The sequence below is a fragment of the Sinohyriopsis cumingii genome, chromosome 11, assembly GCF_028554795.1.
Source record: "Sinohyriopsis cumingii isolate HCF-2022 chromosome 11, ASM2855479v2, whole genome shotgun sequence".
Lineage (NCBI taxonomy): Eukaryota > Metazoa > Mollusca > Bivalvia > Unionida > Unionidae > Sinohyriopsis > Sinohyriopsis cumingii.
The window spans coordinates 8,899,069-8,926,682 of NC_142971.1; the positions used below are offsets into that span (position 1 = coordinate 8,899,069).

General features: G+C 34.6%; 2 protein-coding genes across 4 annotated transcripts in view; one reads left to right on the forward strand and one right to left on the reverse strand.

Moving 5' to 3' along the window:
* The window catches only part of LOC149787586 (Fanconi anemia group D2 protein-like), a 172,877-nt gene extending 165,438 nt beyond the window's left edge, over nt 1–7,439 (forward strand). The window contains exon 44 of the mRNA XM_089973764.1: nt 1,764–7,439. Within this exon, the coding sequence (XP_089829890.1) occupies nt 1,764–1,847 (84 nt within the window). The 3' untranslated portion in view covers nt 1,848–7,439. The remainder of the gene's footprint in view (nt 1–1,763) is intronic.
* A 1,744-nt stretch (nt 7,440–9,183) lies between these two features.
* The window catches only part of LOC149787587 (uncharacterized), a 112,652-nt gene continuing 94,221 nt past the window's right edge, over nt 9,184–27,614 (reverse strand). For 2 of the 3 annotated variants that reach the window (XM_089973765.1, XM_089973766.1), the window contains one exon: nt 9,184–22,298. In XM_089973765.1, the coding sequence (XP_089829891.1) occupies nt 21,719–22,298 (580 nt within the window). In that variant the 3' untranslated portion in view covers nt 9,184–21,718. The remainder of the gene's footprint in view (nt 22,299–27,614) is intronic. The other variant, XR_016424073.1, reaches the window with a different exon arrangement.

Genomic DNA, 27,614 nt, shown 5'->3' on the forward strand with positions numbered 1-27,614 from the left:
ATCAACTCAAACAGTTGCTGCAAAGTGATTTTTAAAGCTGAGATTTTTTAATTCGAGTTGGATTGGGGTGAAATTTTCAATGCTGTACATATTTTTTTTTTACCTGTGTTTCTGTTCTTTGGTGTCTCCTGAAACACTTCTCATTTGAATATAGTCTTAATGGTAAATGCATACAATTCCATGCAGTCTAGATTCAACTGAACTGGCTGTGAAATTATATCTGATCAGGTGCTCCAAAATGTGAAGAGCAGATTTTGTTTATATTTGTAAGAGTTATTGCCCATGGTTGACAGACTGCTTCACAAGGACATGTGGACATTTCAGCATTCAAACTAAATTCATTTTCGAAGCTGCATCTTTAGAGCTTTGATGACATTAGCCAGATTTTGACCATATTTTGCAGTTGTGGCAATGATCACCTTACAAATAACATTCTTGTGGTTTCTTTGATTCCAGTCAAATTTGCATTGTCAACTAAACAAATTCTTGAACGAGTTTAAGGTGACCAGATTTATACAGTAATTTACGGAATTGTGGCATTGAATCCATTTAGAATAGACATTCCATTTTGATGTGAATACTCAATCATTCACATTTTTTATTTTATATGAACTGAACTGGCAGTGTAGCTTTATTCTCTCCTTGTTACGTGTAATACTGCATGACTAAACAGATAGATAAACAAAGTTAAGCCAATTATTTTGAGCTTCAGAACAGACAATTTGTATTCAGTATCATGTTTCAAAGAATTATGTTTGCTGATTCACTGAAAATAATTACCAGAAATAATTAAATAGTTTTTCAGAAGAAGCCCATACATGGGTAACTTGTAGGCATTTGTAGGCTTGAACCTCAAACCATTTTAAATCTCTCCTGATGCCACGAGTGCTACTCTGCCAGATCTTTATAGTGGCATTGTTCTCAAAAATGAGGCATACAACATATCATTTTATTCATTTTAAAAGTTTTCTCTTGGATACATTGTTCACAGGATGTAAGTGTGTTTTGCAAACCTACAAAGAAAATGTAGTAATTTGGCCACACAGTAACATTACGTTCTAGGGGAATTGAATTAATTGTATGCGCTCAAAGCATGCAGAAATTGAAGCAACTGAAACCTCTAAATTAACTGTAATTTCTTGACATTTCAGTTGGACACATCAGATAAAAAGCCCATTACTGTGACCTATATTTGTCATAAAATCAGACCTACAGCAGAATATACCACCATTTTCTCTGAGATAATTTCTGTGCCATTTCAATTTAAATCTTTGAGTTCATAATAATATTATTAAAAAAACACAACCAGAAAACAGAATTCATTTTCTAACCATTGTGAGATAATACAATTGAATTTGTTATCACACCATCATGTAGCAGATGGCAATACAACTATATAGGTAAACTTTTTCCAGTGCTGCTTGTATCATTATAAAAATAAGATTCTGTATTTAAATTTGTGTTAAAAGCTTAGGTCAGTTGTATTAAGTGGGATATTCTGGTGCTTGACAGAACCCTTGTATTTTGTAATTGTAAATTTATTATGAATTTTATAATAAGTAGGTATGCAAATTTGCCCATAAATAAATCGACCTGAACATGCCTTTCAAAAATTGTATGCAGTGAATTTTCCGTAACACTGGTCTTGTATACCACTCTATGTAGATACAGAAATTTCATTAGAAGTTGATAATTTTTCATGACAGTGATCTTGTTTATGTAAATTAAGAAACTTTTTTGAACTTGGTTTTCTTTTTTATCAGGAGATAGACAATCAGAGCAATGGCAGTAATGAGACAGAGAATGAGAGTGGAGATACAGAAGGGTCATACAGTCAGCTGTATTGATAGCAATTGATGATTGTTCTCTCTTTGGAATAGCAGTGATGTGTACATATTATGTTGTTATGGTTTTGTTAATATGACTTTGTGAATGGTGTGATCTGTTTTGCTTTATTTATTGAACCCTAATTAAATTGTAGATTTTTTTTATAAAATCTCTGCTGGAGATTTTTCTGCATGTATTCAGAAGTCAAAATTAACAACTGAATATGTAAGTAAACTGTACTATAAAGTACCCAAGCATAACGCAGTCCATGATATAAAGTTATAATAAAGTCCCAGGTATAAAGTGGTCATAGTCAAGGATTCTAGATTCTGTTTTTCTATATAATGTACTCCAGTATGCTGTAACCTTGGCCTTATTATGGTAGACTTGTATGGCTCTTTGGAACAGGATTATAGGGAGGGATCAGGGTATCTATGCACATTTACAATGATGCTTTAACATAACAAATGATACAATTACATAAAACAATGGAATTTATAAGGTGTTGCATGTGCAGTTTGGAAAGAGTTACATATATTAAATGCTGGTAAGTGTCACAGTATTCACGGCATTTACTTTGTATAGGGTGTGTATTGCATCTTAACAAGTTAACAGATCATGGAGTTAAATTTAGAGGTTGTATAATAAACTGTATTTATCAGGGGTCATCCTCTTGTCCTGACCAGGTAACAGTTGGCTGTGTTGAAGAAAACTGTACTACTTACTTCTCCAAGGAAATGTAGATTCACATTTTGAGAATAAATCTGTGAGCATTTTATACCCGTAACACAAATGTGCTAGTGGTCAACATTAACATTTCATTACACCAATTATCAATTACTTTTGCCTATTTGGCCTACCTGTTTTCAGCCCATATTGCAAAAAATATGCAAGTACCTGATGCAAACTTGATACTAATATGTTCTAATATATGGTCCATTATAGAAATGTACGAGACAAGGCTTGTGTACTGAAGTGAGAAATTGCATTTTAGCAACTAACCTTTGATTTATTACTGGTATTCCTTTTTACAGTGACTTTTTGGTAATCATGGCATTTTAACATGGATAAATTTCCTCTTTCAAAGATCTATCACATATCATAAGGAGTTATACCTGTGACAAGTTGAGAGCCAGAGAATGTCAAAATGTGATTTTCTTTTTGGTCTGATAAGTATTATGCTCAACTCAGGTCATATTTCAAGACGATGCAGCCTTATTGATGCATTGACACATCAAAGCAAAGACAACAGAATATTTCTATAAGTAATTACATTTCACAGGAAAAATGTTGCATCTTACACTGGAAATACTGTTATATACTCACTTATAAGACAAGTCCAACTGCAAAACAGATCTGCCGTTGCATAATGTGCCAGCATATCTGGGTCAGTGCAGTTTGTTAGGAGTAATCAGTTGAAGAAACAACATAGACCCTGGTTTGCAGTCGCATTAATATAAGACAGATCAGGATCTTTTTTAGTTTTGAAGTTTGACTGACTTATGAGTATATACGGCAAGTATTTTAAGTGTCTTCCCACCAGATTTCATGTAGTGCATCCATTCTAATCTATTTATACAGCACATAATGTTAAAACAACTGCTGACTTGTAATTTAATTGGGGTCATAATATTATATGGTGCCCTCACGTGGTTATCTAGATATGGAGGTTTGACTGAAATGGATTACTTAGTATGAAAATTAGTGAAAATTGCATCGACATTTTGAATTATTCTTTCAAATTTATGTTGGTGAGTTTTTTTGGGATGATAAGTAATTACTTACTTAAGGACATAACTCTTGGCATCTTCACCTTGGTGTGGCAATATATACAAAAAGCTGCAGTTATAAAAGTATATGTGACCTGGGACAAAAGCAACATTGTTTGATGAGAAGAAAAATCACAAACTTTTGACTGTTTTTAACTTCCTACTTGTCTAACTATACACAAGTGATAGCTTGTTATTAAAATGATGCATAGATTACTGTAAAGTGTCACCATAAACACAAACACCAGTAAGAAATTGAGGGTTGGTGTGAAACTGGAATTCCTCAAGTTGTGTACCTCGTCTCATATTTATTTGAGGAACCATGTATTAGAATTACTTTAAATTTGCAGTCTTCACTCCAAAGCTATCTTCTTTGTTTTTGGCCCATTTTAGTATAGAACTCATGCAGGTGCAGAGGTTTTTGTTTAGTAAATAGCTTGGTGGATAAGTGTCCAGTTCCGAGTAGTGTGATGGCAGGGACAAGTATCTGTTGAAACTCGTTCATCCCCAAGACAAGTGCTAAGGAGATATTTTCCTGAGCCTGATTTATATACCACTGATTACATAAGCTAATATTACAGACAGCTGTATGTATAAATATTATTTGTTTCACAACTGCCTGTGTTTACTTTGTTTCCAAACTTCTAAATATTGATAATCCATCAAAGAAAAATATATCATGAAAGGTTATATTAAATAGTTTTCCTCTGCTTTTATTTGTTATAGTTGGCATGAGCCCAAACAGCATCACAGCAATTTTTTAAATTAACTACTGTTAATTTGGACAGTGCTTTAAATCAATTTCTCACTTAATTGGTGAACATGTATAATATCAAACTTCTTTCATGTTTAAAGGGCTTAGAATATGAAATGTAAAAAAAATACATCACATATTACAGCAGTTTTTGTTGAGCAGAAAGCTCCCTATAATGATTACTTTAGCCTCTGTCCAATCATACCCAACATGAACTTCAAATGTTTTTACTTTCCTTTTATTCTCAGCATGCACTTGTAAATGCCCTCATTATTTAAGCTCAGGTGTTAGCTCGACTTGCAGACCATGGCCAATGCCTTGTACTAAATTACATAACACTGTCAGTATGTCATTTATTGTTTAGATGTTTAGTATCTCTTTACAGTTTAATAGATTATGACTGTATGGCAAAGTTAATTTAAGATATCCGTAAAGCATAGACTTCAGGGATGGCCCTGGCTTTTAAAACGCTGTCGCCAAAAAAATCGCCAACCTCAATATTTTGTCGCCAGTTTTCAAAAAGTGTCGCCAAAACAAGTAGTGTACATTTTTCCAAGTGTTAATTTAGTCTATTAATGTAACAGGCAATGAAAATTACAAAAGATGGGTTAGTTAATACTTTAATTACAACAAGCATTAACAAAATGTTACAAAGTGTTACATGAAGATCTGTCGCGATTTTAGGACTGCCCACTTGTTGAATGCAGTTTCAAAGTCTAATTTTTCACATCTGTACATGCTGATTCTCATTAAATTCTCGAGAGATGAGATGCAGAGCTTATTTCTGATGTCAGTTTTTATGAGGTTCATCTTACTGAATCCACGTTCACAGTCTACAGTGCTGACAGGTGACACCAGTAGTCTCTCAGCAGCCCCACCCCACACCCCACCCCTTTAAGGCTAGCTTCACAAAGCTTGTAGTGAATTGCTTCCTAAATCCCAAGAATGATCACTGAATGCTGTATAAATTTTCTCAACAAGCAAAATAGGATCTCCATTCCCACGAATGAAACTTACACGAGTCAACACCTGGCAATATTGGACCGTATATATAAGCATAAATTCAGACCCAATTTAGGGATTCTTTCACTCCTGTATTTTGAGAAATAAATAAATATTAATTATGCAAAACTGTTGTTTTTTTTGTGCTATTTCTTGTTGCAGAGTTTAAGTCTCTGCAGCCGTAACACAGAATTGATGGCAAAAGGAAAAGATCAAAGAGTAAAATGCTGCACTGGCGACAGATATAATTGTGATTGAGATTTTTTCCATTTGCTTTGTATTTATACACAGTGGGTACTTCAAACGTTATCAGTTTTCTATAAAGGTTCAGCGAAACTATTGTATTGGTATATGTAAAAAAAAACAAAAAAACACAGAAGGATTAGCCATACAATTAATTTTATCTGTTCTATTTGCGTCTTCAGAAGTCGGTCAGTTGTAGGTATTGTGCGGTAGCATGACTGACTATCGCAGCATACAGTACTCAGCCCAGATGTCAGCATAAGCAGATTATGATGTAACAATGCACTGTAAAGATGGGGTCGTCAATACGAACAAAGGATCGTTTGTGTAACAGATTGATTCCAATGCATTGCTTAGTCAAGTTTGTGGCTTCCTTTCGTTCTCCCTTTTAATTTATCCAGTCCAAATCCATGATTGTATGTACAAATTAAATAACCAAAAAGTATGTCGGCAAAAAATCGCCAGATGAGATATTTTTGTCGCCAATAAGGGAAAAAAATAGCAATTTGCGACATTGGTGAAGCCCAGGACGATCCCTGATAGTTATGCAGATCATGTTTTGTACTTGTATTTCTTCTGAGATTTTGTATTTCTCAGTTGAATCATGAACTGCCAGTAATAATACTGAGTGTTTGATTAGTCAAATGATGTAAGTTGATTTAACACATTGCCATGACCACTGGCTCTTATGCAGGTAGGATTTGCATGCCTTGGAAAAAAATTATTTTGCCTATTTGGTTTGATATAATTATTACTTACTTGGTGATACAAAGCAGATCTATTTATAATTGATTGTAACAATGCAACCATCCCTTCCGCAAGTCAGAGATCAAACACAGTGGGTACTTAAATTAGGTTCTCAATTAAAAATGCTTGTGGGCATTGCTGTGACAGGTGAGACACTTTTCACATTTGAATACAAGAGGGCACATCACAATTTATTACGATATAACTGAATTGCAAGACTTACCTGACATTTATTTTTTAAAGTATCGCCAACAGTAGGCATTACTGATATTTTAATTGATTGATAATTTGTCATATATTGTTACTTGACAGTGTACTGAGATTTTTTTAAATAAAGAAAATTTAGCAAAATGTATTATTCATAAAACTTTTAATAAGAAAAGTCTTTTATTAAAAATTGCAAATTTAAAAATTTTCAGTAAAATTTCCAGGCAAAAGCCATTGTTTCAGATGATAAAATGAGTGATATATCAAGATTTTTCTTCTCCAATTTGAGCAAAAAAAATTCATATTCAACTAAATAGTTGGCATTTTCTAAAATTAAAAAGAATATTGATCCAGGTGTGAAGTATTTGTTTACCATGATTACGTTAGATTAAACTCTCTGTACGTGGAGTAGATAAGACACAACATTCCAAGAATTTCTTGGTTGAACGATTCTAAATTTTTAAAAAACATTTACAATTACGAATAATGTGCCACAATATTTATTTTTCAAGCTACTGTTAACATACTTAGCTGAGACTTACAAATTAGATGATTATGTTTTGTCAACAGCAAATGTTGTCCACGAAACCATAAAACTTAAAACATTTTGGTTGCAAAACCTTAACTTGTAACTTTTGGTCTAATAAATGTTGCTGGAAATTATTGCTATGCAGTATTTCTTCCTTTCAGTGTATTACACATTAGGTTAAATGGTTTGAGCAGCATACAGTAAAACTCTGCTACAACATTCTTCATTATGACACAAATTTAGATATAGCACAATCATGGCATGCATTCTGAAATTTTTTAAAAGATATTAGTCCCTTAACAAGTCAATTGTTGTTAATTTAATTACTACTGAACCATCAGCAATAAAGTCGTCAAGTCTTCCTTGTATTTATTTTTACTGCATACAGTGAACAACTGTTGCTCACTCCAGGGTAAACAATAACCAACAGATGTTTGATCAGTCATATGGCATGTTCAACCAAACACCAAAACAATACAGAGGTTTTAAAAGTGTCTATCTTAATATATAAGTTAACAAATTAAGTCACCTATTTATGCAAAACATGCCTGCTCAATAAACCATCAAATGCACATCTTGAAAGAAGTTTATTGCCTGAATTATCAGGAGCTGTTTTAGTCACATCTCCTCATCTTAATCCTGTTATTTTAAAGCCAGTTGTGCTAACAGCAGCTTCAATCAGTTATATACACAACTCACTGTAATGATAAAGTTACATGCATACTGGGGGGCCCAGATAACCGAGTGGTCTAGAGTGCTAACCTTTACCAATGACTGCATTTCACCTCTGTCCATGTGGATTTGAGTTTTGGGCTCGACTGAGGTGGGTATCTTCCCATGGGTCAGTAGTTCTTACCATGTTTTCTTAGGTTCTTCCTCCACTGATTATACTGGCTACCATGTGTAGCATATCTTGTGCTGAAAAATGGTGTTAAACCACAAAACGACATGCTTAAAGCATATACTGCTGTGGACCACTGATTGGAACAGAACCATTTAAGTTGGGTGGTGGGTGGTTTTGCAGTTATAATTGAAGCATCATTCTTTTAAATAAAATTTAAATTGATATTGGGTTTATGTCTTATATTTCTTTCCTCAGTCTTTTAGAGAATCATTCAACTGGTTTTACAGAGATCACTTTATATCCATAAAATCCAGTAGTTTACTCCTTGCTGAGTCCAGGCATCTGTACACAACTGTTCAAGTGTTAATTTAAAGTACATTATGAGGTCAATACCCATGACCTCCTGTATGAATTTTTGGTTACATTATTTTAGAAACTGCCAATGTCTATTGTTCACTCCACATAGCATTGCAAATTATTCCTATCTAATTAAGTAACTTTTCATGTCAGCATCATTAAATGTAGGTAAAAGTACCTAATTCATTTTAAATACATGTGAAACAAATTAGGTACTCTTAGCTACATTTAATGACCTGAAAATTAATGAGTTACAAATAGGAAAAATTCATAATATGTGGAACAAATTAAAGTAAATGTATTTTCTTGTTAGTAAAATAAATCGGACCCTCTTGACATGTCTGGCAAATACGAAGGTTTCTGAAATGCATTGTATTCTAATTTAGTGGAGTCTATTTACAAGAACTTTTTTGGATTTGAATGGATTCTAGCAGAAAAATTTGAGAAAGTTCACATCTTTGCACATATATTTGGTGTAATTTCTCTAATGCATACCATGAAATCAGCTCGTGAGTAGACTTAAGCATTGCCAGTTTTCTTACACAAATTCATATATGTATGAATGAATGGTTCTTTCCCCAGAAACCAAATATTCAATATATAATATAAAAACTGCTTAAGTATGTCTTATTTAATATGCATTAAGTAGGTAACTGCACCAATGACGTCTGTAATTTTGCGCCTGAGCCCCCCCCCCCCCCCATGTATAAGTAATAAGGATACATGTGCAATATTTTCTTCAACTAACTGACTTGGTTGGATATAGCAGAGTACAATATACAGCCCAATTTCACTGTAATATCAAGTACTAGGATTCTGGACCAATAGAAGACTGCCTGCCTTGTTAATGTGGCAAGGCAACTATTGTTAGTACCATTATTTTAAATCAACAACAACTGCAAAATGGTCAATCACAATTTATTTTGTTACAAATATACTAAAGTATATATGATTGTAAATGCATAGAATAAATCAAAATATTTTGTCCAACTCCTGTTTTCACAGTTGTAACAAAAAAATGATTTTTTAAATAAAGGTTGGAAAAGGGAACAAAAAAGTCTATATAATATCACTAGCCAATAAACCTTGGTTTCACTACATGTGGAATATTTCCTAGACATTGGGTCTCAGTTTCACAAAATCTTATCCTACTTAAATACATGTATTTCTGACAATCTAGTCAATTAAATCTGGAATTTTGTAAAGAATCTTGGTATAAATGCAAACTTCGAATTTTATCAAAAGGCATCTGTGGAGATTCTAGGACTAACGGTTTAGGGTGGGGTATGGCATTTCAGGGCCTAACAGTTTGGGATGGGATGTGTCCATTCTGGACGTAAGAGTTTGGTCTGGGATATGGCAGTTCTGGGCCTAACAGTTTGGACTGGGATATGGCAATTCTGGGCCTAACAGTTTAGATGGGATATGGGTGACTACTGAGACTGAATTTTGAATTTAACTCTTATGTTTTGAGCACAAGGCTTGTCAAAAAAATGTTCTAGTTTACAACACAGCTTAGGATAAAGGGTGATGTATCTAAACATTAAAAGAACTTTTAACGGTCTCATATGCAAGGCAAGATTTTTATGATAAAAACAAAAATTTTAAGAAGCTTTTCTTGAATCAAAATAGATGACATATGTTCCTGAGATAAAATGCAAACGAGTTATCTTTAATTCTATGCACTTATTAACTTGAAACCTGGACAGGTTGTATGTTTTCTAAAATGGAAGGATAGACCCTGTTTTTCTAAAATAGTCAAACTATGATCATGAACTGTTTGACACAAAAAACGAAGTCACCATGCCAATGACATTTTACCACTGTATACTGTTTGAACAAATGAAAATTTGCCATGACAATGTCCATTTTACCACTGTAAACTGTTTGAACATAAAAAATGAAAAGTTGCCATGCCAATGCCCATATTACTATGAACTGGTGAAGTCAAATACAATAAAGTCCCCTAACTCTATAAGAACTAGTCTGAAGAGACAAACCAAACGATCACTACATGGAGTAATGCAAGCAAAGGAAATCATTTTAAACCAAAATAAATTTACAAAAATTGTCTTCCCAAAATGCATAAAAATAGTGAAATTGGTCATAAGCCATACTAGTGACAAAGAGAGTGGATATGATGTGTGGACAGATGGGAACTAGGACAGCAGTGCCTTTACAAACTTGTTGAAATGCATTAAATCCAAAAAATAGTGATATTCAATCTGGATAATACGACATTTTGTCCACTGATTAAAAGATCTGCAAAAACTATACTACTTGATTTGATAAAATGAATTTTTTTTTTATTTAAAATAAAAGCCTTTTCAGAAAGATTCTAATACAAATACTTAGCACACTTAACACAGTAACTTGTAATGCTAACAGTCATTCAGATTTGTAATGCTAATAATCATTCAGAGTTGATTCATGAAATGTTTTCAAATGTAATTCTTGTACATAAAATTAGTAGATGTACATTAAAAACTGCTGACAGAAATGTAACAAAAGGGCAGAAAAACGTTCAAATTGCACATAAAGACATCTGCCTAATGCATATAACATAAAGGTGAAAAATACATTGAAGTACTGTATATGCTCACTTAAAAGTTGAACTGCTAACAACATAGACTCTGATCTGCCATCATAAACTGTGCTGCCTGGTCAGGGTCAATGCTGCTTGTTCCACAGATTTCTCAGCAAATTGCTTTGACCCACATCTGCTGGTCCATTTCTGCAATGGCAGATCTGGGTATATGCAGTTTGCCATTGGATTGAATTTGTTGTTGTTCTAGGGTTTAATGCCATTTTTCAGCACAAGATAGGCTATACATGGCGGCCAGTATAACTGGTGGAGGAAGAACCCTGGAAAACCCAGGGAAGAACCACCGACCCACAAGAAGCTAATGTCAGGCTTTCCCACATACCCACGCTAGCCGAGCCTTGGACTGGAACCCATGCAGACAGAGGTGAGATGGCAGTGATCTGGAATGGTGAGCGCTTTAGACCACTCGGCCACTCGGGGGCCCCAAACTGAATTTGTAAATGAGCATATACAATATTGTAAATTTGGAAATTATGATAAATGGGTTACATCTATAATCTGTTCTCAAAATTCAAAATGAAACATGACAATTGTTTAATAAATCAACTTGTTCTTTTTTTTATAAAAAAAAATTGGCAGCATCTTCACATATAGGAAAATTTAATATTTTGGTGATGAGTTCATATTTTCATAAAATCATTGAAGAAATAAAATACAGAGATATGTCTCAAAGGCACAATCTCATGTAGTGCTCAAGAAGAATGCATAAAAATAATGTAGTCAAATTGTCTTAAAGATAACCTGTATAAAGCAAACACTCATCTTAACAATCCACTCTTTCAAGGTCTTGTAAACTACATTACTGTGACTTGATCAAGTTTCCCATCATCAATGGCCACTGTCCTCACATTCCAGAGTTAAAGTTGCTTAAGACTGGTTTAATGTATATATTGCATATAGACATCAAGCAGGAGCAAAGACTGTCATGTGATACTGGTTTTTAAATGATTCAGCTGTAGAAAAACACTTAAAATGGCAATGAAGAAAAAATGTTTTATTAATCAGCAGAAAATGAAGCCCTTAAAGACACCTTGCTGAAGCCCTCAAAGACACCTTGCTTCACTTTACCCCTGGTAAATCTGCATTCATCCAAAACTTAGATAAAAAAGATCTACAAACATGTCACTCTTAGTTATCACAACTAATAAATATCGTGCAAAATTAAGTATGAAAGACTTATTCATGATTAAGGGGCCACCTGCTTTATATGGTCAGAATTCTGATGAGTTAGTGTTCAAAACCCTCCATGACAGGAACTCGTATAAAGATACCAACAAATATGATAATGATGAAATTAATTTTGGACAAACAAAATACAAAACGGTGAAAGCTATTAGTGGTTACTTCTATAATAAGTTTCCTTTCCCAATGAGTTTTCAAGATTATGAGATCACATAAATGTACCTTCCCCATATGTCATTTGATCAAGTAACTATTATACGATCAATGTTAGGTAAAATAAAACGAGTTATTAATTTAGAAAGTGATACATGTATAAAGTGGATAAATATGTTAAAATTGTGTGAATTGTATATAAAACTTAATACATGTAAAATCATTAAAACAATCTGGTATATTTTATATTAGAGTTTTAGTACTCTGCATTCCCTCAGATTCAAGGGTGTTTTTCTTCTTGACACAAATCAAAGTTTTCAACAAATTTAAGGACTTTTTCCAAAATTAAAATTTCCATGGTAACCCATCAGATTCAAGGATTTTTCAAGGTTGTACAGCCATGTATAAAGCAGGCAGCTCTGTATAAAGGGTTCTGTCTATTTGATCCATCATACTTATCTAGCAAGGTTTATCAGTCATGTGTGAAAAAGGGGCCAGTTAATGTTTCTCATTTGAAAAAAGTGGTTCTCTTTTCTGTTATCATAATGAGTCAAGTTTATAAATGAGATATCACTGGTATAGCCTATTGTACAAGTTATTTACATGATGACAAATATGATGTCTTTAACCATAATGTAACAACAGAGAAGGAAAAGGCTACAATTTTATATTCCTCCAACATTAATCATTAGTAGTTGTGAAGTTTCAGCTTTCATGTCATTTGTTGATGGTGTGATGTTTTCATTTTTTTGTGTGTGGCCATTTTGAAATCTAGTCTTCAGTGGAAGTTACACTTTCTGTTTGACTTTTGTCCTGGCTTTTGTCGGTTGTAGCTTGTTCATTAGAATCATCCTACAGTCTCTACGGCCATTTTTAATGCCTTTCAGAGAAACTCGACTGCCTCTACAAATAATAAATGCCACTACATCAAAATCATATCATGTGACTGGAAAAAACAGAGGCTTAGTAAAACTGCAGGGACGAAAATATTTTCTTTTTGTCAAAAATGTTAATCAAATGGAAGCAGAAGTTTTCTCAATCGACACTTACAATTCCGTAGCATGCCAAGCTTATTCTTAATCTTTCAAGCAAGAAATATTATAGAGAGTACACATTTATTCTGGACAATCTTGGGTTTTGTTATATGTGGTAAGTCAAATGGGTGAGAATAGATTTCCCAGTATAGTGACCAGTGCAAAGGGAAAAGAGCTTGTTGGAGTTTGTTAATGGTCATAAAATATAACCATTTAGCAACTTCAACATTTAATAGTTGGTTGGCATATCTGTATCAGATAAAGCAAATGTGCCTTATTCAGTTTTTTTCGCACAATTTTTGGTACATTTATTTCATTTTTAATCTCTCTTTTTAAAAATGGGCTTTGGTGTCTATTTTACAGAAGTTAATTCTTCATATATAACCACAAATTAAGTTTGAACAATAATCCATTCACACTGCTTGCAAGTCAGTACAACCAAAATCCTAAGTCAAGACCTTGGCTTTTAAAATCTATGCTAGAGTGCTATTATGAACTTATTTATATGAATGCAGCTAAATACAAAGTCCGGTTAAAAAAATAAATGAACTGGTATATATACAAGTCACTGTGTTCTCACTGAATTGCAAAACTCCAAGTAATGGCCTCTGACCTGAGCCCTAGGTCAGTTTGGTCAGATCTGCAATACTGTCATTCAGAACCAATTCAACATTGCAAGATGTGTTTACTGAAACCTCACGCCAATGCCACCATCCCAAATTTCAACATTTTTTGTATTTTTACATTTAAACTTTCTATTAAAGTTGTTCAACTCAATTTAAAGGGGGGGGGGGTACTTTTTTAAAATTCTCATCCTAGGATGAGCAATTAACCTAGTTGGTATAATACATATTTAAGACCAACTGCATACAGTGAGAACTACTTCTCTGTATCACCATCATGTTATAGGTCTGATCAGAACCATTTGCATTAAGGACCAATGAGATCTTGTAAGAAGCGGAATACCCATTCGTATTTGACCATCTGTTCATATGCAGCAGCTACTACACATTTTTAAAGATGGCTACCATGGCAGCCATACTGGATGAATGATTGGTGCTGTTTTAATTTAGGACCAACAGTATATCACAAATCTACAACTATTCAAAGAAAAATGTCTATAACAAAACTTTCAAGGATCAGCAAGAAACCATTTTCATTTTGGGCCAGTCAGTTATCCTAAGAAGTTTGGGCCAGCCAGATATTCTAAGAAGTCTTCTGGTCCTTGTCAATAGGACCACTTGTTTTTGAAAAGTATCTATAACAAGATTTTGAAGATGGCTATCATGGTAGCAATATTGGAGCTCTGACTGGCACCATTTTCATTTAGAACCAACTAGATATAATAACAAATCTTTTACTGAAAACTCCATGTCACAATGACTATCCATTACAATATAAACATTCCATTTATGAACAGCAACAATTGTGGCAGCTATATTGGATGACCAAATGGCACCATTTTCATTTGGCAGCAAATGGACCTTGGAATGAATGTATGTGTGAAGTTTCTTGAGAATCCTTACAATAGTTTAAATTCTGCAAATAGACACTTGGTGTTAGAAGATGAAGAAAAAGGCCATCACACAAGTTATTCTGTTCTATGACAGTAGAACACAGGTTCCAATCCAAAGTTTTATATTTTGCACAGGGTTGAATTTGTAAAAGCAAGTCTTAACAGTTCACCTATGAGATCATATGTTAATTAATGAATTATAAGGAAATGCTTATTTAATATGTGCAAGAAGCTGCATGTATCTAGCTTGGTATGATTACTGCTGTATTCAAATGTGAAACAATGAGTCAAGTTTTAGAAAGCAAACATGTTTACCAAATGTTTGAGATAAAATTAGAAATGCTCAGCCAGTCATGTTTTCTTCAAAGTTTGGCTAAAGAAATGCTAATTAATGTACTTAAATCTAGGTACCAGTGCAGGTCTATGAAAACTCCTTCAAAAACAGAGATGGGGAAAATATATTGAAATTTTACTCTTTTTCAAGCATTTCAGTACGCTGACAAGCAGATTTTAAAAGACTTAACAATAGGTCCGACTTAAGGCCATTACGTTTGCTTTTCTTGCTGTAGGCCATTTGAGTTTTATTTTCTTAAGTATGCAATTGATGCCATTTAAGATTTTTCTTAGATGATGCCTTGTCAGATTGAGAAGAGGTCAGGTATGAATGCTAGTATCATTTTCAGATTCAAGGCTATTCAATAACATTTACTGAACTATTTGTTACAAATTATTTTGGCACCAATGTGCCAAAATGTTGTGTATAAATCAAGCTTACAAATGGTGTATGTGTCTACCTGGTCTTTCAGCAGGCAGGAAAGATAAACAATTCTAACAGATGGCAAAAAGTGCTGTAATCATCAATGCACCAAAGATAAGTTTTCATGCAAATCGGGAGGGGTGGGGTGAAAAGGGAAGGTACCAAGCCTGGGGAATTTTTCCACTTTTCTTTTCTCTGATGATTTTTCAAGAAAGTTTAAAACCAAACCCCTTTATCACACACAGCTTGTGAAAACAGGATCTAACATCTTTATTCGATACTTATATTTAGACATTAACCCAATGTACCCCAGAGCAGTCCCTACTGCGATTAAGACATTAACAACCTGTTGTACCACATGAGCAGTCCCTACTGCCATTAAGACATTAACAACCTGTTGTACCACATGAGCAGTCCCTACTGCCATTAAGACATTAACAACCTGTTGTACCCATGAGCAGTCCCTATTGCCATTAAGATATGAACAACCTGGATATCAACAACCTGTTGTACCATGAGCAGTCCCTACTGCCATTAAGACATTAACAACCTGTTGTACCACATGAGCAGTCTGTACTGCCATTAAGACATTAACAACCTGTTGTATACATGAGCAGTCCATACTGCCATTAAGACATTAACAACCTGTTGTATACATGAGCAGTCCGTACTGCCATTAAGATATTAATAACCTGTTGTATACATGAGCAGTCCCTACTGCCATTAAGACATTAACAACCTGTTGTACCATGAGCAGTCCGTACTGCCATTAAGACATTAACAACCTGTTGTACCATGAGCAGTCCCTACTGCCATTAAGATATCAACAACTTGTTGTACCCATGAGCAGTCCCTACTGCCATTAAGACATTAACAACCTGTTGTACCACATGAGCAGTCCCTACTGCCATTCAGATATCAACAACCTGTTGTACCCATGAGCAGTCCCTACTGCCATTAAGACATTAACAACCTGTTGTACCATAATCAGTCCCTACTGCCATTAACACATTAACAACCTGTTGTACCCATGAGCAGTCCCAATACGTAAAGCATTATGCTAATGCAATATATTTTTATAACAGGTTTTTGCAAATATAAAATGAATCACAATAAATTATGGCCAACAAATATTTACATGATCTTCAACTTGCCATACAATTACAAAAAGACACTGGTTTTTACACCACACTGGAACACATATGGTCCTGATAAAAATCAAATATATAAGCTTCCGCTACATTTAATTCAAATAACAAATTACTTAATTCAAATAACAAATTACTGGCCAAAATGTATGTAAAATAATTTTCATGTACTTGACATGAAGGAGTAAAAGCTTTATAAAATAAACACAAAAAAAACACGTCCCTTAATGGGGCTGATGATCTGCTAGCTGAAAAGGATTTCCAGGAACCCTAGATAAGACTATTTCTTCTTTTAAACAGCTGATTACTGACACCTTCTCTGATATTCTCAATGCACTCCAAGATCTCCAATTTGGTAACAAAAATATTTTCTTACATGTCTGAGTTAACATGTTTCACATGATAACTGCAGGATGAAAGTAAATGCCATGGCATTTGACCTTAAATCGGATATCATGGACAGAAGATTACAGAACCTGTCTCAGACACAGTGAAGATATAATATGTCAGGTTTGGTTAAATCACAGCAATATTCTGGAGAAGGAAAAATCATATTACTGAAGTGTACAATTCAAGGCATTCTTCTGCCATGTATTTGTTTGATAAAGATCCACACTTGTCTGTGTTATTATACTCACAAACCAGTGCAAATAAAATCACATGTCAAGACCTTTGACCTTACAATCTATGTCAGAGTGTTGATTATCACCATGACAGCCATTTTGATAACTTTGTTATCACTTTTCCTCCTGATCTTACACTATTTTTCCTTAATACTTCTCATTCACAAACTAGACCTTCAGATTCTGCAATTCCATATCTATATGGAAAATAATCATGGCTACATATCTGATGCACAATGGCACCATTTTCATTTAGTCCCAGTCAGATGTTTTATTAAAAGAAAGTCTTTTGGTGAAACCATGTGTCTGATATGACCTTGCATTCATTCTGAAGTTGAAGCCATAACAATATTTTCAAGGAGTCATATCAGCATCTTTTTTAATTTAGGACCTACTTAGCATGATAATGATGGCATACTCCATGCAGCACAATTTTCTTTAGGACTAACTAAACGTAAAGTTTGATGGTAATTCTCCAAGAAGTAAACGATAGAGAAATGGCAATAACAAACTTGTCCTAAAGGATGGATGGATAAACTGATGAAGACAACAGGTCATCCCATAAAAAAACATTTTAAAAAACTTGGTAGCACTAATCTTTAAATTTAATTTATAAATACTCCTAATATGTGCAATACTGAGATGTAAATGATACCTTTGTATACACAGCAAGAAAAAATAGTCTAAACTATTAAAAAAAACAGGTGACCTATAAACAAGTAGGAAAACAAAAGATCATTTTAAAAATGAATGTCATTCATTTTACATGTATCTCTATATATATAATGCTTTTACAGAAATACAACTTACCTACTCAATGTTGAACTGATTCAAAAATTTTAACAAATGGTATATGTTCATTTCTTGTAAAGCAATATTACACCAAAACACCTGAAAAATACATAGGTTAATATGGGTGCAAGTTCAATTAGAACCCTGCTTATTCAAGGCACATTGGCAAAAATCAAACTGATTATTGTTGGCAAAGTCAAACATGATCTCTATTCATTCTACATTTTCATGACAAATCATGTTTACCCCCCCCCCCAATCCTATGCAATTCTCCTGCACTATTCAGCAGCAAACACGAGGAATTTACTTTAGGAATGCCCCAAAAGAATCCAGATTTTTTAACTTTAACTGTTTCTGTGTAAATGTGTAGAAAGTCAAACATACTAAACATTTACACAGAGTTTGCATAAAAGTTTGTGCTGATTAAATGTAAAATTAACTGAAAATCTACAACTCTGAACATTTAAAACATCTGAGATCATAAAACAAAATAGACATAATCCACTTCAAAAAATGAAACTTGATCAGTTTAGTAGTATTTTATTATAACATTGTTCTTGTGATAATTGCTAAACAACTAAAAAGAAAAACATAGATTATTTATCTGTATATACTTTACAAATGGTGTAGAACCATGTCTACCATCACAAAATGCACTATCAAACCTGACCTATGATACTGGTCTGAAATCAGGGCCCATGCTGTTGGTATGAAATCATAGCAAATCACGTATAATGTAAACCCTACAGCAAATTTCGTAGACTCAAATCTACCATCACTAGTACCATATATTGCCACTTATAAGTCTAGCCAAAATGCAAATAAAAAGATTCTGATTTCCTGTAGCATTATGTACCTGCAGATCAGGGTCTATCTGTCTGTTTCACTGATTACTCTAAACAAACTGCATACAACCAGATATGCCAGTGCATTATGCAATGGCAGATCTGGGTCTGTGCAGATTGCAGCTGGACTCCTATTAAAAGTAAGTGCATACCGTATAACAGGTTCTATGATATTAGCTAAGGTGACAGCAGATCTGCATGCTGTTCACAATTACATGTAAAGGTAAATTCATGCAAGAGTTTAATGAAAATCAGTTACTTACTGTATAAAATAAATACACTCACATACTACAGGAATATTTATACGGTGATATGATGACTAGTCATTACTGTACATGGTGTGAAAATGATGATGGCACCTTCTAACTTAATTTACAAGGACATATATTATGAGAAAATAGTTTAAAGGCTATTCCAGAAATTCCTCAAACAATAAAAGGAGGATGGTATTAAGGTATAAAGGAGGAGAAAGATGTTTTAACAAGAAATGAAATAAACCTCAACTCTGAATACAGAGAAAACCATCAATTATGCACATGAACAACATATACAAATTTCATACAAAATATATCCATGTAGCATTTGTATGAGTTGCACCAATTTAAAAACTGAATTCTTCATAATTAACCACAAGACTTATTGTTTTAATTTCACAGGCAAGGCCTAAATTATCTCCAATCAACAATCTATTTCACAATGCATTATTGCCCTGGAAGTGGAGTTTTAAATTGTTTTCTGGCAATTTTCCTTCTTTTCTGTGTATACCTTTGTTGTAGTATGTTCCAAAAGACTGATGGAAGAAAATTCCAGAAGCTTTCTGACTGAGATAAAAGAATATTGAATTCACAAGAAAAAGCACCCTATACTATCCTCTCATCACAAAATTTCATTCTGAAGTAGCACTGATACAAATTCATTTCAATGGCACCATAACTTCAAATAATAAGGCACAACTGTATGAATAGATAGCAACAATCAGTCAACAACCAGTCTTCATAACTTATCACAGGCTGTTGGTGTATATTATGGGATTACTTGACTATTACAAATATTTTAAAAAACTTTATGAACAAATAAATATATAATGTAATCTGATGTCCTTGGATGATCCAACCAATGGCTGTAAAATAGCACACCTGTGCAGTAAGACACGTGAGAAAGTGGTAGGTGGCAGATAGCTTAAAATGCAATAACAAAAGAAGAGGCATGAAAAAAATTACATCTCTAGTGGCATGTAAAAAGCAATAGCCACATGCATAAAATCATTACTATGGTTTAATGTTTTAAAGAAAACACCAACACAGAATTGATATTAGAGCTCTGTAAGAAAAGGTGACAGAGAAAACACCCCTACAGGAATGCCTGCCACATTTAAACAGTTGATGTACCAAATAGCAACAAAGTACACTGAAGAATAATGGCAACCAAAGAAATGATTTTTGAAAAATTGACGATTAAACACACGATGGCATGCAGATATAGCTGTTTAAAAGATCTGCACTTCAGCTAGTTATCTCGTACCCAGGGGTCGGTAAGAATGCCATTTGTGTATAGAATTGGGGCTCAATTTTTTTACAAATGGGCTGATCAGGAAATGTAGGATTTGATCATTTTTGGAAGTAGTAACTGATAAAAGCAAATTCATGTACATAAAGTACATTAAAAATACAAATCAAATTTAATGGAAATAACATAACATAATGTTCAGAATGTGTTTCAGTAATCAGGTGAGAGGCAGAGGAGAGGGCATTCAGAAAAGATGGACAGTGATTTAGGACCATAGGGAGTCCTCTATCTGGAAATGGAGTTACACATATGATGATGTTGGTACTGAAAAATACCATAAAGTTTTAGTGGCTGTCAAGATACCTGTATGATGCTCATTTGAAGATACAAAGTTGATATAAATGATCAATACTGTAAATAATGGAGATAAAAGTCTCAAAATAAGAGTTTCAAGTGATGTGAAGTTTTGACACCAAATGACTTTAAAATGGTAAAGCAATTGTTTATGGGGAGATGTCAGTTACAATGTATGGACAGATGGGCAGACAGAGATGGATTGTAAAGGCGACTACTGCTGGTTTCCTGCATCTCATTCGGTGTGGAGGACTTGGCAATACTTGTGCATAAGGCTCATCATATCACGATCCTGTTGTCCTCTTACACATGCAACACTTGTGAGAATCATATTTGCTTGCACCAAATTTTACCCCTGACTGAAATGCAGGAGATCATATTTAAGATTAACATTAACAGGGTCAATTCTTCAGACTGAAATTTAACCCAATAAACACTTTATTAGGTCAAATTTTAGGTCTGATGGAGACCTGTTTCACTAACAGGATCATATTTTTGGACTGATGTAGACCTGTTTCACTAACTGGATCATATTTTTGGACTGAAATAAACCTGTTTAATGCTGTTTAAAACTGTTTAACCTTTACTAGTAGTTGTGAATTACATTCCATTATATATATTTCACCTCAAAACCACTGCATATGTTGTAAAATGAAGAAAATAATCGACTACTCTTTTATAAAGTAGGCGTATATAATGTGTTCTTAAGAAAAAGAAACTTCCACCAACTTTTTTATGTACAGTAACTTTTTCTTCCATTCTTCATGCAATTGTTCATCTTAGGTAAGGCATTTTTGCTTTAAAACATCATTTCTTAAACCTACAAGAATCATTACATCGTTTGTGAATTTACTTTCTCCATTCTGAAGGCACTGAAGAGTACAACATGTACTTGAAGTATCTACTGTGCTTCCCCACATAAACCTACACTAAATATTTTTCATATGGTGGGGGTTCAGGGGAACGTGGTCTGTCCATCTCATTCAGTCTGGGATGAGAGCCATCATAAGGGACTAAGATAGCTGGTGGTAATCTAGTTTCATGCCCCAAAACTTCTTCATTTTCTTCTATACCTTCCTCCTTATTGGAGGCTGGTCCAATATTATGTCTACCCAGTCCTATACTCTCTTCTCCTTTATTGTTCCTATTTGGGCCTTGGTAATGGCCAATACTGGGGTCATAACAATGTCCTTCAGGAAGTCTGGGCACTCGCTGATTGTACATAAAGGGAGGAAATGGTTTAACATGATGGGATGGAGACTGTGTCTGGTCATCAGTGGTCTCATCCTCAGTAGTTTCAACGTCTGATGAGGATTCACCATTTGTAAATTCCTCTGACTCATGAACTTTGACCCTGTCTCTAGGCAACACGCTTCTGTTGTCAATCAGATGCTGCTGGGAAGGGTCCTTTGAAGGGGATATCCTATAATTGCCAGGCACATTCTTGCTGGCAGAGTTACTTCTTTCTAATGGACCACTATAATCAAAGTTGTAAAACTTAAACCTGAAAATAGCAATGTAATCTATTAAACAAAGACTATTTACACTGGTTTTTTAAGCAATGATATTTTGGTTCAAAACCTGATTGAACAATGACTATAGATAGATTTGCTCAGGATGACAGCCACCAACTAAAAACTAGGTCTATCTTGACAGAATGTAAGCTAATAATGCTAATTAGAGAAGAGCTTTTTGTAAATTTATTTTATCTGTATTTGTTTGGCTAGATATTATACTCCATTTAACTTTATGATAATTCAGGTAACGTTACTGATAATTGATTTAATTGCTGTTGTTGGTGAACAGCTCAGATAAGCTGTTTCGTGCTTTTGTAATATGGAAACACTGGCTTTAAATAACAACAGTCACTCAAAGAGATTGATTCTTTACTTTTCAGAATGACTTTCTAGAAATCCACAATAAATCCATTTCTTCTTTCCTTTTATTCTTTTCATCTGATGAGTATTAAAACCAAGTCTGATATTCCAGAGAAAACTAAATTTGGTAACAAATGTTCTCCCCCATATTAGAATTAATATACTCATAAGACACCTCATAAGTGCCATACAAAATTCTGTCATGATCTTTGACCTTGAATTTCAAAGAATGGATAGAAGATTATTGAATTTGATAGTATGGATAGAAGATTATTGAATTTCAAAGTATGGATAGAAGATTATTGAATTTCATAGTATGGATAGAAGATTATTGAATTTCATAGTATGGATAGAAGATTATTGAATTTAATAGTATGGATAGAAGATTATTGAATTTCATAGTATGGATAGAAGATTATTGAATTTAATAGTCTAACTGTCAAGATAAACCCATATGGGTTCAATCTAAAATTATTTTGGGGAGGAAAAAAACAAGTTTCTGAAGTGGCATCATTCAAGGCATTTAAGGTACCTCCACAAGCTTTGTCTGAATAAAAACTCCATTCAAAATGTGCTTAAAGGTACCTCCACAAGCTTTGTCTGAATAAAAAATCCATTTAAAATTGCTTTTGTTGTTATGTTCAAGAACCTCGTATTATGGTTAGAAGATTGCTAAATTTAACTCTGTAAAAATTTCTAAAATTTCTTGTTTGTGTTGTCATGCTCAAGATTTTGAAGATGGTGGCCATATTGGATGTTAGATCAGCATAATTTTCACCGAGGACCAACTGGACATTTAAAGTTAAAACCCATGCTGATATGACTATCCATTCAAGAGGAGTTGTAAAGACAAGATTTTCAAGCTGGCTGCTATGGTGGCCATACTGGATATTCAAGCAGCACTATTTTTATTTAGGGCCAACGTGACCTTGCGATGAACGTGTGTGTGTGAAGTTTCAAGTAGTTTTGGACAAGTAGACAAGAAATTTGTGTGAATGGATGAGCAGATGATCGATGATAGACAATAGGCCATCTCATAACCTCTTTTGGTTTATGATCACCAGAGCTAAAAAAAGAGAGAATGGGGGAGTGGAAGGAGGAGGATGATGATTGGTTAAAACTGGCTTGGTCCTGAAAGTTTTGTTCTTTGCAGTCTTGCCACAGTGCATACATCAGCACCTTTATTTAGTATTTATATTTACCACACGCTTCTATTACATAAATGTCCAGTTTCATTCATGTATCAACCGCTCCGGTGGCCTAGTGGTTGGAGCGTCTGCCTTGGAAGCGCAAGGTCATGGGTTTGATCCCTGGCCAAGTCATACCAAAGACTTACAAAAAAGGTACTAACAGCTGCCACGCCTGGCGCTCAGCATTAAGAGGTTAGTGTTATGACTGGTCAACCTGGTGTCAGGATAATGAGACTGGGTGGGACATCATGCTACATGTCTGCAGCATGATGCCCCAGTGCTAGACATCACTATAAACTGTCACACTGCAGACATCATAACAATATGACTTAAAAATTGTTACGTTAAAAATCCAAATCACATACACACACTCATTCATGTATCAGTCCTTTATTTCACATGATACACTGTCAAAGTCCATCACTTCCATCCTGTAATTAATTTCAAGATGTCATAAGAAGTTATTTTTTAGTGAAACCACATGTTTATATGACCATCTGTTCAGGAGATTTATACATCACAAGGTTTTAATGATTTCTATTGTAGTCTCATCAATACCATATATTATAAAAAAGTATTTTGATGTTTTTTTATTAACAGTAATGCATTACTTAAAACTGTTACAGTGCTGAATTTGTCACCTTGGATGGAGGCTTATATAGCCCCCAAAACAGCTGTGATAAAATATGTACAATCTCTTACACAACTTTACCTACGGGATACATACCCTTGCTCTGGTATCCAAAGAGGGATGATAAGGAGAGGCCCAATATGTAGCAATTGGCCAAAAAAAATCTCCCTTTCTCTCACACAAACATATTAATGGGGTGTCTACCAACCATTCTAGATTGCTTAGACACAACCACTGATGCCACATGAGCAGATTCTGACTTGTGGTGAAGGATTATTTTGAAATGCACTCTTATCTGGCACTAGTGTAGGAGGGGCAAACTGGAGAGGGTAAGTTTTAAAGATTCTGGCAGCTTTTTGCTGGAACCCCTACTTAAAGTGTTTCTGTGGAAGTGCATTATCCTCTCATATTCAGGATGCTTCTTCACGAACTCAGACAAACCTGGAAATGTGAATTAGACCCTGTGATGCCACCATAGAATTAACTGCATCAAGCAAGATTGCACTCAATAGGTCCGTGCTGGAGCCCAGAGGAACCTAAGAAATATTCTGAGCAGCATCCTTAAAAAGATGTAGCAGCTTTGCCAACAGTGCCATCAACAGCAAGAGCCAGTGTCTTGATGTTTTGATTATGGCCTCCAGGAGTCTCTGTAAGGTAGCTGTAGACCAAGTCCTATTACAGGAGCCTATAGAGAAATGGTGAGTGTGTTGGGATATGGTGTGTTGGCAGTGCCCATTATCCGAAGCTTTGCTCAATCACTGGTGACTGATAACTGGTGATTGCCAACTGATATATGTAGTTTTGATTAATGAGATTGCCAACAATCATTGGTGACTGATAACTGGTGATTGCCAACTGATATCTGTAGTTTTGATATATGAGATTGCAAACAATCATTGGTGGCTGATAACTGGTGATTGCCAACTGATGTCTGTAGTTTTGATTCAAGAGATTGCCAAATGATATCTGTCATTTTGCTTCATGACAGGTGACTGGTACCCAGAGTCCTGACCCAGCCAGTAATGAAGTTCTTGAGACGAGTTTTTATCCCAGCAGCCAGTGAATAAACCAGAGACAATAAAATATATAGACCCCTTAGATAAGTGGTTGAAGATCATCTTTTCCATATAATGGAACTGTGGAACTGGGTGACAATGACTTTCTAAAATGTCTCTGATCCATTTTGGGGTGGGATTAGAGGGGTGGGAATGTGAAGGAAATGAAGCAGACAATACTTCAATCTTTTAACGTTTGTAAGAGTGATGACTCTTCCATACATCATTAGCAGGTGGCATCTGTTAAAAGTGCTCATACTTGGTACACAATACCCAGGTGGAGTGGGTATCCAATAAGGCCTTCTTGTGACCACACTTGCTAACTTAATAAGGCATTCCCGAAATGGTGAAAAAGATGCTAGCTTGCTACTGATACAAATTTGGCTAAAGTCTATTAAGTGGCTTTCAAAAAGAAGTTGTGATGGCCATTTTGGGTGACTGATCAGTCTCACTGGAACAGTTTGAAAGGCCATGATGCCAGAATGCTCCCAGAACATTTATGTGCTGACTTTATCTAACCAAGTTTGTGAGCATAATAACACAGACAAGTGTCTCAATGGAACAGTTTGAAAGGGGGGCCGCGATTGGCCGAGTGGTCTAAAGCGCTCATCGTTCCAGATCACTGCCATCTCACCCCTGTCTGTATGGGTTCGAGTCCAAGGCTCGGCTAGCGTGGGTACATGGGAAAGCCTGCCAGTAGCTTCTCGTGGGTCAGTGGTTCTTTCCTGGGTTTTCCAGGGTTCTTCCTCCACCAGTTATACTGGCCATCATTTATAGCCTATCTTGTGCTGAAAAAAGGCGTTAAACCCTAGAACAACAGTTTCAAAGGCCATGATGCCAGGATGCTTGCAGAACATTCATGTGTTGACTAGAAAGGTGTGTTTTGAAAAGTTGTAAGTGAAAACTGTGATCAGAAATGCACAATGGATGATGTACAACAGATAAAAGTCCATATCATAGGCCCAGTTGGTTTTATGGCCAGGTGAGTTAACAATCAATGAGATTGCCTAAATAACTTTCAAAGAGACAAAAATATATCAAAATATGTTTAGTATTAAAACAAGTTATATGTAAGTTGCATAATTTTACTGATAATTATTGAGCAAGGAGAGACTTAAAATTTGTTTGAAATTATCAAATTATCCCAAGCCTTTCCCTGTTGAGTGATGTTAGCATATGTTCTAATAATATGGGGTCTTTTGGGTGGAAACCTTGGAGGTATTATCCTGAACAAACTTTATTTCAAACAAAGAAAAAGTTCATGCCAAAAGACATGTGGTGATATCAGGACAGAGTTCTCCTTTTAATCAGCAGAAGAAAAAAAAATAGATCCTTGATATGAATCTTAGATTTCTGTCTTAAATAATGTATGGGTTGTTAGGTACTAGTTGTTTGTAAACAAAAATATAATTCTGTTAATAAAAATTGAACATTTAAAATAGTTTATTTGGCAAACAATTTAGAATTCAAACATTGTTTTCAATAACATTAAGATACCCTGATCATCCTGTGATTAGTGGGTTGGCCCAAGCCAGGACACAAGATACTGAGTGAGAACACATGTTCTATGAAGTCTTTGGAGAGGATGTGAGCAACTCTTGTAGATAATTAGATTATTATAGTCTCCATTGTCCTACACAAATATTCCTCTAATAGATTTTAATATCATGGATATCAGATCTTAAGAAATCAATTAAAGTCAATCATCTGACATGAACTTTCAACGTAAACCAAGCAGACATGCAGTGATCACAATTCGTGCATCAGTAAGCAAACAAACCAAAGCTTCAAAGCCAGAGTTAGACTCATAAAGCTCTGCAGTTGAACCCATCCGTAAGTTTGTACACGTTAATTTTGCATTATAGCAAATTTAAATGTCAGCATACACTTCTTCATCACATGGTAATGACACAGTACAATTCCACCTCAATGTTCTTCATACTAACAAAAGCAGCTAGCACATGGCAGTCACTAGATCCAGTATATTATCAATATAACATTTAAAATGTACCACATTTTTACTCCCTAAAATTGAAAACTCAACCAGTGAAAGAGAAAACGAACAAG